The sequence below is a fragment of the Heterodontus francisci genome, chromosome 5, assembly GCF_036365525.1.
Source record: "Heterodontus francisci isolate sHetFra1 chromosome 5, sHetFra1.hap1, whole genome shotgun sequence".
In the NCBI taxonomy this organism is placed as follows: Eukaryota; Metazoa; Chordata; class Chondrichthyes; order Heterodontiformes; family Heterodontidae; genus Heterodontus; species Heterodontus francisci.
Window position 1 is genome coordinate 74,304,731 of NC_090375.1, and position 12,487 is coordinate 74,317,217.

At 41.7% G+C, this 12,487-nt stretch overlaps 1 protein-coding gene across 2 annotated transcripts in view; it reads left to right on the top strand.

The window, feature by feature from the left end:
• The window catches only part of LOC137369913 (matrix metalloproteinase-16-like), a 306,491-nt gene that overhangs the window by 237,235 nt on the left and 56,769 nt on the right, over window positions 1–12,487 (top strand). For both annotated transcript variants that reach the window (XM_068031639.1, XM_068031640.1), the window contains one exon: window positions 8,383–8,521. In XM_068031639.1, the coding sequence (XP_067887740.1) occupies window positions 8,383–8,521 (139 nt within the window). The remainder of the gene's footprint in view (window positions 1–8,382; window positions 8,522–12,487) is intronic.

Consider the following 12,487-nt stretch of genomic DNA (forward strand, 5'->3'; position numbering starts at 1 on the left):
TTTCAATTACAATTGGGCTCCCAATCTTCTGCCACAACCCCCCATCACCCCGCCTTGTGCAGGTCCGTTATGTTAAGATTCCACCCAGTGTCTTCATTTTATTTTGCTTCCCTATTAAAACCTTTATTTTGTATATTACTTTTGTTCTTTTCCTAATTTCACTTGAGACTTGTTAAAACTTTAGACTAGAATTCATTTAACCAAAGGAACTGCACGGGTTGCCACCCAGAGTTTCTATCTGTTCATCTGCTCTTGGGCATTTATGCAATATTTTTGATAACCTGGCATTAAACAGAAACTGTGGAAGTCCTTTAAGGAAATCTGTGGAGTTGTAAAAAAATGGAATGAACTACAGAAACCGTGGCATAATTTTTGTATATCAGTGAAATGGTACTATAGTGCAGTCAATTTTCATCAAGTGATATGTAAATGTTTAGCCTCGATGTATAAGCTGTACCCTCATTACTGTGTTTAGAGCTTATTTTTATTCCTTTGTGGGATGTGGGCATCGCTGGCGAGGCCAACGTTTATTGCCCATCCCTAACTGCCGTTAAGAAGGTGGTGGTGAACTACCTTCTTGAACAGCTGCAGTCTTTGAGATGTAGGTATACCAACAGTGCTGTTAGGAAGAGAGTTCCAGGATTTTGACCCAGCAACAGTGAAGGAACAGCGGTACAGTTCCAAGTCAGGATGGTGTATGGCTTGGGGGTAAACTTGCAGGTGGTGGTGTTCCCATGCATCTGGATTATAATAGAGTGATTTGTGTAGCACCGTAACATTTTGATGTTTTACTAACAGAAAACAGGTCCCCTAGATTCAGGGGAAGGTTCCGTTAGATTGGAAAATAGTGAATGTAGCTCCTTTATTCTAAAAGGGAGGGAGACAGAAAGCAGGAAACTACAGGCCAGTTAGCTTAAGATCTGTCTTAGGGAAAATGTTAAAAGCTATTATTAAAGACGTTATAACAGGGCATTTGGAAAAACTCAAGGAAATCAGGCAGAGTCAAAATGGTTTCGTAATAGGGAAATCATGTTTAACCAATTTATTGGAGTTCTTTGAGGGAGTTACATGTGCTGTGGATAAAGGGAAACCGGATATATTGTACTTAGATTTCCAGAAGGCATTTGATAAGATGCCACATCAAAGGTTATTGCAGGAAATAAAAGCTTATGGTGTAGGGGGTAACATATTGGCATGGATCGAAGATTGGCTAGTTAAGAGGAAACATAGAGTAGCATAAATGGGTCATTTTCTGGTTGGCAAAATGTAACGAGTGGTGTGCCACAGGGATCAGTGCTGGGGCATCAACTTTTTACAATTTATATAAATGACTTAGATGAATGGACCAAAGGTATGGTTGCTAAATTTGCTGATGCCACAAAGATAGGTAGGAAAGTAACTTGTGAAGAGGACATAAGGGGGCTACAAAGGGATATAGATAGGTTAAGTGAGTGGGCAAAGACCTGGCAAATAGAGTATAATGTGGGAAAATGTAAAGTTGTCTACTTTCGCAGGAAGAATAAAAAAGAAGCATATTATCAAAATGGTGAGGGATTGCAGAGCTCTGAGATGCAGAGGGATCTGGGTGTCCCAGTGCATGAATCGCAAAATGTTAGTATGCAGGTACAGCACGTATTTAGGAAAGCTAATAGAATGTTCACAATTATTGTGAGTGGAATTGAATACAAAAGTAGGGAGGTTATGCTTCAGCTATACAGGGCATTGGTGAGACCACATCTGGAGTACTCTGTACAGTACTGGTCTCCTTATTTAAGGAAGCATGTAAATGCATTGGAGGCAGTACAGAGAAGGTTTACTGGATTAATATCTGGAATGGGCAGGCTGTCTTATGAGGAAAGATTGGACAGGCTAGGCGTGTATCCGCTGGAATTTAGAAGAGTAAGAGGTGACTTGATTGAAACATACAAGATCCTGAGGGGTCTTGACAGGGTGGATGTGGAAAGGATGTTTCCCCTTGTGGGAGAATTTAGAATTAGGGGTCACAGTTTAAAAATAATGGGTCATCCAATTAAGACAGAGATGAAGAGAAAAATTTTCTCTCAGAGGGTCATGAATCTTTGGAATTCTCTTCCTCAAAAGGTGGTGGACACAGAGTCTTTGAATATTTTTAAGGCAGAGGTAGATAGATTCTTGATTAGCAAGGGGGTGGAAGGTTACCAGGGGTAGGTGAAAATGTGGATAATCAGTTCAGCCATGAACTTATAGAATGGCGGAGCAGGCTCAAGGGGCGGAGTGGCCTATTCCTGCTCCTAATTCTTATGTTTGTATGTATGTTCATATGCAATTTATAATCCAAACGTTTATTTTAATTTTACTCCATACTGGCATTCTAAGTAGAAAATATTGTGAGGGTTTTTAGTTTTATTTTAGTTGCTCAGAGATTACCGAAGCAACTGACATCAATATGTGGCTTCATAACATATAGGTGGCATACTTTGCAAGATGATAAATTATTTACAGAGATATGTAGTACAAGATTTTCTGCACATTAGGTTTTCAGAACCCTTGCACTGGGAAGCGAACTGACATTGCCATATTAAGTTCCCATCACTATGTCAGGAGATAAAAGTCCATTGCAATTCAGTTCAAGAGCCGTTGTCATTTTTGCTATGCTGCATGAGGTCTTTATAACATTGAGGAAAAATGTATTTTACAGTTGTTTGAAGTTTTTATATATGTCAGTTAACCAGAGAAGTTGTCAAAAACAATAAATAAAGTGATACAGTTCACCTACTGCATTTCCCCATAGACTTGGAAAAATATGTTTGAATAAAGGCGGACACATTTGAACACTTGACTACTGACCAAAAAGAAAGCATCATAATAGCCGGTTGTCCCCATGCTAATGAATTTGAAAGTCAGGTGCCCTTTTATATGATGTAGAGATACAGTAAACTATATATATTATATACTTCTGCTGCCACCACAATAAGACAAACAAATGTGGAAATTGCATTGTTCTTGCCATGCAGTTATTGATAATCAATTTGGAAATAAAGGGGCTGTCATCAGTTTACCGCAAAACATTGTGGTGGGATATTAGAAATGAAGTAAATAGGACAACTGAAAAGCAGTAAGAAGTCCAAACCTTGCTTCCAAGCATCGGATCACAGGGGAAAAATGGACTGCACTGCACCAATTTTCTGGGTGGAGAATGTGTGCAAAGTGGTACAATTAAGGGACCAACAGCCCATCCCCGAACAAAAGAAAGAAAGTAGAAAAGGAGGAAAGTAAAAGGAAGACAGCTGGATGGTGTTGTGCTTCTTGAGTGTTGTTGGAGCCGCTCTCCTGACTTGTACCTTGTAGATGATGGACAGACTTTGGAGAGTCAGGAAGTAAGTTACTCACTACAGAATTCCCAGCCTCTGACATGCTCCTGTAGCTACAGTATTTATATGGCTGGTCAAGTTAAGTTTCTGATCAATGGTAACCCCAGGATGTTGATGGTGGGGGATTCAGCAGTGGTAATTTTAGAGATACAGCACTGAAACAGGCCCTTCGGCCCACCGAGTCTGTGCCGACCATTAACCACCCATTTATACTAATCTTACACTAATCCCATATTCATACCACATCCCCACCTGTCCCTATATTCCCCTACCACCTACCTATACTCGGGGCAATTTATAATGGCCAATTTACCTATCAACCTGCAAGTCTTTTGGCTGTGGGAGGAAACCGAAGCACCCGGAGGAAACCCACGCAGACACAGGGAGAACTTGCAAACTCCACACAGGCAGTACCCTGAATTGAACCCGGGTCACTGGAGCTGTGAGGCTGCGGTGCTAACCACTGCGCCACTGTGCCGTAGTTGAATGTCAAGGGGAGATAGTTAGATTCTCTCTCATTGGAGATGGGCATTGCCTGGCACTTATTTGGCACGAATATTACTTGCTGCTTATCAACCAAAGCCTGAATGTTGTTTATATTTTGCTGCATGTAGACATGAACTGCTTCTGAGGAGTTGTGAATGGTATTGAACATTGTACAGTCATAAACTAGCATCCCCACTTCTCACCTTATGTTGGAGGGGAGATAGAAAGATAGTAAAGGTTATTTTAAAGAGCCCATAATACCGATTGACATAATGTATAATTATCAACATAACAACTGTGAGGATGTCCTGCAACAGGACATGACTAGGCTAGTAGAACGGGCAGAGAGGTGGCAGATGGAATTTAATACTGACAAGTGTGATGTGATAAGTTTTGGCAGAAGGAATAGGGAGAGGAAATATATACTTAATGGTACAGTTCTAAAGAGTGTGCAGGAACAGAGGAACCTGGGGGTGTGTGTGCATAGATCTTTGAAGGTGGCAGGACATATTGAGAGAGTGGTTAGTAAAGCATATGGGATCTTGGGCTTCATAAATAGAGGCATTGAGTACAAAAGCAGGGAACTTATGCTGGACTTATATAAAGCTCTGGTTAGACTTCAACTGTAGTGTTGTGTCCAGTTCTGGTCACCACACTTCAGGAAGGATGTGAGGGCCCTTGAGAGGGTGCAGAGGAGATTTACCAGAATGCTCCAGGGATGGAGGATTTTAGATACAAGGTTAGGTTGGAAATGCTGGATTTGTTCTCCTTAGAACAAAGGAAATTGAGGGGTGATTTAATAGAAGTGTACAAGATTATGACAGGCTTAGATAAGTTAGACAAGGAAAAACTGTTCCTACTAACAAATGGTACAAGGACGAGCGGACACAAATTGAAAGTTTTGGGCAAAAGATGCAGGGGGGATATGAGGATGCACTTTTTTATGCAACAGTTGGTAATGACCTGGAACTCGCTACCAACAAGGGTGGTGGAAGCAGAGATGATCAATGACTTCAAGAGGAAGTTGGATGGCCACCTGAGAGAAGTAGACTTGCAGGGCTGCAGGGATCATGCCGGCGAATGGAATTGATTGCCTAGCTCCATAGAGAGCTGGCATGGACTTGATGGGCTAAATGGCCTTTTTCTGTACCGTAAATGACTCTATGAGACTTGTGCCATTCATGACCACCTGACATCCCAAAGTGCTTTACAGCCAATGAAGTACTTTTGAAGTGTAGTCATGTTGTAATGTAGCCAATTTGCATACAGCAAACTCTCACAAACAGTACAGTGATAATAACCTGATCATTTGATTTTGTGATGTTGATTGAAGGATAAGTATTGGCCAGGACATCGAAGATAACTCCCCTGCTCTTCTTCAAAATAGTGCCATGGGATCTTTTATGCCCACTTGAGAGGGCAGAGAGGGCCTCAGTTTAACATCTCATCTAAAGATGGAGCTCAGGTAGTACAGCACTCTATCAGTACTGCACAGGTGTGTTAGCCTCGCTGCAGGAGGACTTCAACCCACAACCTTCTGACTCGGAGGCAACTGAGCTATGCAAAAAATATGTCCAAAACCATATTGGTTCAAGCAATACAGTAAGACTCTATATATAATACTTCTGCTCTCACCACAATAAGACAAACACTTGTAGAAATTGAACTGTTCTTCTCATGCAATCATTAATAAGCAATTTGGAAGTGAAGCTGGGAAAAAAAAAGCAAATGGGCTAACATCACTTTACTGTAAATTGTGATGGGTTATTAGAATTGAAATATTTAGAATAACTGGCGACTGCCTAAAATATGTATTGGGGCCCTTGAAAAATGCTAATAAAGGGCCTAACACCAGTTTTCAGTCCCATTTTGGAAATGGGTTTGCCCTGGTCAAGCCTGCTGTGTTTGGCATTATATGATCTAACTTAAAGGACCCACTGGAGGCCACCACCATTAATGTTAATTTTAAGAAAAATATCTTAATGTGGAGCCAGGAGGAGCAGGGGTGCACCTCCTGCCTTCACATTAAAACTGTGGGCTGCTGTCAGACAGTGCCTGGGCCCCTTCCTTCGACCTGCAGCTGACTGAGATACGAGCTAATGAGGGGGGTGGTGGACCAATTTGCTATGGATTTACTTGGGCCTCAGGCCTGAGCCAATTTATAGGCACACGTCTTTAAATTTCAGGGCTTCTGCACATAATGGGGGAGAAATTTGTTCGCATTGTGGTGGTACGCAGACTTGCATCAATTCCCCATGGGCAGACAATGCCGCTGGCAGTGATCCATGCAGATTTCTCCATTGATATCACTGAAGAATATTATGCAGGCCACACAGGTAGTGGTCCATGGGGAATCCACATAGTCTGCATAGCAACACTTGAAGGGGCGCTATGCAAACAAATTTTTTCCCCCAGTGTGTTTGTTGAGTTTCTTTTGTTCCACAATGAAAGAACTGGGTTTATGTGCATCAAAAAGTAGTTTTGTTAGTGGCCATGGAGAAGCTGGTTTCGCAACCCTTCCTGCCCTCCTCATTGTCGGAGGCTACTTGTTCGTAGCTGCCTTATGATGGATAAACATAAGGAGGGAAAAGGCAGTTAATACATTCTTGAAGAGAATGTATTTGTGCCGACTGGATTCCTTAACAATTCTGTGAAAGCTTTTTTGATAAATTTGTACCAATATGAATAGGAAGCATGGTAAAATGGTCACTTGTAGTGATAAAATAATGCTGTCAATGTGATCTCTGTGTAGCAATTGAGTAAATTAGTTGCCAAGCCTTTAATGACTAAAACTGATATTAAGAAGCAGTTATGGCTGTTTTGTGAATGTGGTTTCTGTGTGAAAATTGTAGTGTAAAAATATCTCCGTTGAGAAATGTTTAAAATTCTGTCATTCATCACTTCATAAAACTAAAAGGGCTAATTTTGTCTGTGGGTGATAATGTAAAAACATGTAATGTGGAATCAGTCCCACTTTATCCAGTTCTCCAGAGTTTCATTTCCATTGATTCCCAATTTTACAGTCATCCAAAGTCAAAATTACTAGTCATTTATGAAGTGGTGAAAGAGCAATTTGAATATAAATCACTCCTCAATGTTTTCTGTTCACACTTGCCTGCGGTTTTTCAATGCTAAGAGATTCTAAGGCACAAAAATTACGGTTTACTATTGTGACTTGTCAATAGAGTTTGAAGTTATACTTATGTCATTGACGCAGTGATTAGCATTTTTTGTAAGGATTCTTAACAAAGCAAAATATTCAGTCAAAAGTGAAACAAAACCAGAAATAGTAGAAATGTATAGTAGGTCAATATCTGTAAAGAGAAAAGGCAGTTTAATGTTTTGAGAATAACCCTCACCTGAAATGAAAACTGAAAGATAATTAAGCATTTTAGTAGGGTTGGTGAAAAAAAGAAAGGCAAAACAAGAGATATTCTGAGTTCTGATAAAAGGTCGTCGACCTGAAATGTTGGGCTGAATTTTAATAGCTCATGGCGAGCTTCAAAAAGTGCACAGCGCACGCGCGAAACGTGCGCTGTGGAGCCACTGCGATATTTTGCCCTTGTCATCGGGGGCGGGCGCAGCGGCATGCCGCGCCCCCTTGCAGGCTCTGGTACCATTTTTAAAGGGCTTCAAGCCCTTCAAGGCCATTTAAATGTTTAAAGTGACAGGCTTGTCAAAAAATTTAAATAAAATTTTATTCACACCTGCAATCCCCTCTCCCACCCCCCCCAATGAATAATCAATTAATTGTTTGTCCTATCCCCCCCAAAAAAATAAATGTATCATCATGACCTTTTCCCCCCAAACTTTCTTTCCTTTAACCTTCAACCACTTTACACCATCCCCTCAACCAATCACGTTCATTCTTGCTGCTCCCCCACCCACCGCCCCCCACACTTCTGGCCTGAAAAATTCACTCCTCCCTCCTCCCCAACAGTGTCATGCTTCGGATCTCCAAATGCAGATCCGTATGCGGCGGAGTTCCAGCCACCGGCTGGAAGATCAACGTCGGGCAGCCATCGGGACAAGGTAAGTGTTTATGCATTGATTTAAATAGTTAAATGAAGGCTTCGCCGCCGAGCAGCGGGGGGGGGCCACCCCGAGGTCTTGCCACCGCCGGTAAAATGGGGTGGGGCCTGTCTGTAGTGGAGGCCCATGGCAGGCCTCTCAGAAGTATTTTCAGGGCACCCCCCACCCCCGCTACAACCCCCGGCATCGGGGAGCTGGTAAAATTCAGCCCATTAATTCTGTTTCTCTTTCTACAAATGCTGTCAGACCAGTATTTTCTGTTTTCATATAAGAATTATTCTATGCAAAGAAAGGAAGTTAATGGGTTAAATAGCCTGCAAGTTGTTTAATAGAAAACTATGTTTCAATTATTGCCTATTCCTGGGGGTAATTTTAACCTAACCCAGGATCGGGTAGGTCGTCCGTTTAACATGCTGTTCAATTTTATTTTCCATGTGTGGGTGTACACAAATGTAAGTAGTATATACAAATGCTAAGGGACAACAAATTTAACCAGAGAACTCTCCAATTACAGGACCATTGGTTTTGGCGTGTTCGGAACAATAAAGTTCTGGATGGTTACCCCATGCAAATTGCCTATTTCTGGAGGGGTTTGCCTTCTAACATTGATGCAGTCTATGAACGGCCTGATGGGAAATTTGTGTTTTTTAAAGGTGAGTGTGAGAGCAAAAATTAATTGTGCTGTCTACACTGAAAAGAAACTGGTCCTTTTATAAACTTTGTAACCTCCAGAAAGAATGTCCTATTTAGTAACTGTATTTAATTTTGCATTAATCTCATTTTAATAGTTTATGTGAGGATGAAAATTAAACTTTAATATGCTAAACATAATTCATATAGCAAATGTGCTGATCTGAATTTATATTGAGTTCGATACTTATACAGTAAAAATTGATCATTTACAGGTATATGACAAAATGTATTTATAAATCAAATAGACTGCAGTCAGTTGATTGATTTCTATTGATTGTTTGGGCTGGGTTTTCCCTCCAGGGGCGGGAAACAGAGTTCAGGACTATGGGTCCCAAACCCACCCAGCCCCCCTGGACTTTCACTGTGGTACCCCCTTAATTGGCATAGAGACAGTTCTCCATCCAATCAAGGATGGGGGGGGGGGAGACTCTTGAATCTGGACGGCTAATCAAAGGCCTTCAAGCTTGAGAGGAGCAGGCTGCAATGGAAGATAAGTAAAAGAGAGGGGATTTCAAAATAGAGGTGCCCTGTCTCCAATTTTTTAAAATTTCATGTTAAAATATAGATTCAGCAGCCAGGCCATCACTGTAGTAGGGGAGTCCCTCTACAGGGCAGCCTGTATCTTCCCTTGCACCCATGCAGGCAGGGAGGGCCTCTAGGCCTGCCTCGAGGGCTGCCCTCCTGGCCTGTCACCAGGTGTCTGCCTCCAGGCATTTAAACTGTCCCCCACCAGTGTGAGAACCTGAATGCTGTCTGGAAAATTCCAATTGGCCTCAATTAGGCTCTTAATGAGCCTGACCAACTACCTGCAGCGTGCGGGTAGGTAGCCCTGCCAACCTCGATCCTGCCTCTGCAAACATTGCCCAGAGGCAGGGTGGAACTGGGGAACCGGCATGCCGGCCAGTGGTTCTAATTTCCGGCCCTGCTTACTTCCGATCCCAGCCCCAGCGTGAGCCAAAAATCCAGCCCTTTGAGTTTTCCTTTGTTGTTATTTCCAAAACTTAATTATATTCAGAACTAAACCTTATGCAAAACTGATGTACTGCATAATCCTTTTAAGTATGCAAGGCACAATCAGGAAAAGCAGAGTTTTTTTCAGTTGGCTCAGTGGCTTAATCCATGAAATAAGATGATATTGTGCAATACACACCCATCTTTCAGATGAAACATTAAGTCGAGATCTGCTCCCTGAGGTGGACGTAAAAGATCCCACAACAAAGAGCTGTGGACTTTTCCTGATGTCCTGTCACTTTTGTAGCCAAGCCTCATTTCCTTGAATTCAGCAACCTGACATCGTGAAATGTGTTCCCTATAGGCAGCTTGCCAATCTGGCAGCAGGAATCCTATCTAGACAGCCAAGTGTGAAGGACCTACAATGACCCCTTTAAGGGGTGGTGTGGAGGCACTAGAAGTGAAAGGAATCACCACTTTGAGAAGCAGGCAAAACTTTTGCAGTGCCTATGACATTAAAAGTGGAAGGCTTTTAGCCTGAAATCAAACAAGTGTTTGGGGGTGGGGAGGGCGGAGGGGGAGGTGGCAGTGGTGGGGTTGGGGCGGGGGCTGCAGGGGAAATGCATGACATGCCTGATCGGGCTTTGTTTAAATGAAGCTAACTATCCCATTAATGGCCACTCAAAATTGCTGGTCCTTAGTGCACAGAGGCAAAAATAGCATTGTGAGGGTGAGACGGGGAGTGGGGGAGGGCTGATAATCATTTGACCCTGATTAACATATATTTCTGAGGCGGCCAGCTGTTTATGGCAGGAGCTCCAGCCACCTAGATCAAAATCCACCCAAAAATTGAAAGGGGCAGAAAGCAAGGACATTTAATTTTAATGCCCGCCACCTTCCGTACTCGCCCCTGCACGGGGGCAGAGGTTCTGCTTCAACGAGCCACACTATTTTAATCCCACTCGTGTCCCAGTGCAAACTTGGTGGTAGGGAATGAATATCACTCCCATTGTCTAGGCTAATGGATGGAGATTGTCCAGTTATGAAAGGTGTGAAGGCTGCTAATGCCAGTCGAATCATATCCCAGCAAAACTCAGGACTTTAACAGAAGAAGGTGAGAAAGTCAAGGAAAAGGAAGAGATTAATTCATGGAAGATCATCTAATTTTATTTTTTTTCTCTGACAAGGTTATAGTTTTTTTTTTAATGAAATGTAAGAATGCCAGCATGATATTTTATGTTGCTGGTTCCTTTGTAGGATAAATTTACCCATTGAAGGGAGCAAAGGTTAGTGATAGGCCTACAAAACAGTAACTCAGATTCTCCAACTCCCACTTCCTTCTGGCAGGGCTCCCAACTAGGAGTGTGAGTTCTTTGAATTTACCCTAATGAATGCAAGTACAGTCATAAATAGTGCTCCAATTTCAACCCAACCCACCTAGTGAGAATGGTGTGGATTTGAGTCAGACGCCTATTTTATACCTGCCTGATTTTTTACTTTGATTTGACTTCAGTTGAGCTCAGAATCAGACTGGGTACAGATTGGGGATTTGACCCGAAACCTCCCTGTTTTCACCAGGTGGTTTGGTTAAAATTATGAACATACGAACATATGAATTAGGAGCAGGAGTAGGCCACTCGGCCCCTCGAGCCTGCTCCGCCATTTAATAGGTTCATGATTACTCCACATTCCTTTCATCCCCTTGCTTATCAAGAATCTATCTACTTCTACCTTAAACATATTCAAAGACTCTGCTTCCATCGCCTTTTGAGGAAGAGAGTTCCAAAGACTCATGACCCTCTGAGAGAAAAAATTTCTCCTCATCCCTCTCTTAAATTGAGACTGTAGTATTGCTACAGTGCAGAAGTTACACTTATGCTAGCCAGTAAAATCATTAAATAGCACAGTGAGGTTTGTATAAAGGCCCACATGGAGCTTTAACTTGTAATTTTTTTGGTAAATTGAATTTAACATTAAACTGACTTTTGACAATAGTTTCAAAGGAAATAAAATGTTTATAGACATTCTGTCCATAAACACAGTCTGCCATTCTAATTAATCATGGAAACTAATTTCATTTTATTGTTTTTTTCTTAATATCCTTACTTTCTAGGCAATTAGCTATCTCCTCTTTAAGTATCTGAAATGGTTTTACATCTGTTATCCTCTGGCACAGTGCATTCTACATTGCCGCAACCCTATATAAAAAATGATTTTCTTTTATTTGACTTAGTTTGAATTCTAAGATTCGGTTACCTTCTTCTGAATTTGACTCCTAGAGACATCATTCCCTTTCTATCCTGTTAATTCCTTTCATTATTTCAAACCTCTCAATCAGATCATCCCTTAGACTCAAGAGAATATAATTTATAGTTATTACACCCGAGGCAGGAGGAGTGCACTATTTTTTTGAGTCCCATTTCTCCACAAGTACAACATATATTTTCAAATGTTTACCCAAACGTGGCATGCCCAAGCGAGGAATTGGGTAGGAATCTGCCTGTGTTACTGCATTAACCTTTCTGTAGTCTATACAGAATCTAGTTGAACCATCAGATTTAGGCTAAAAGACAACTGGGGAACTCCAGTTGCTTTGACTGGGTTCAATTAGGTTGTTTTCCAACATGTATTGGATTTCTGCTTTTACCTGGGCCTGTTCCCCTGGACTTAAGCGATAAGGATGCTGTTTTATAGGAAAGGATTCCCCTACATCCACATCATGTGTGGCTAAGTTTGTACATCCTGGTTTGTCCCTACAGACTCCTTTTAAATGCTGTGAGTAGCCTTGTTAGGTTTTCTCATTGTTCTGCATCTAAATATAAAAGCATACTGTCTAGTTTCACTTTCAACTCAGTATTAGCGAACCGGATAGTAGGAGGTTCAAATTGAGAATTGTCTAGGTCTCCTTCTGCCTCAACCGTTTCATCTTTCCCTGTCCTTACTAACTGACATACCTGTGCTTGTTTATCCTCCTC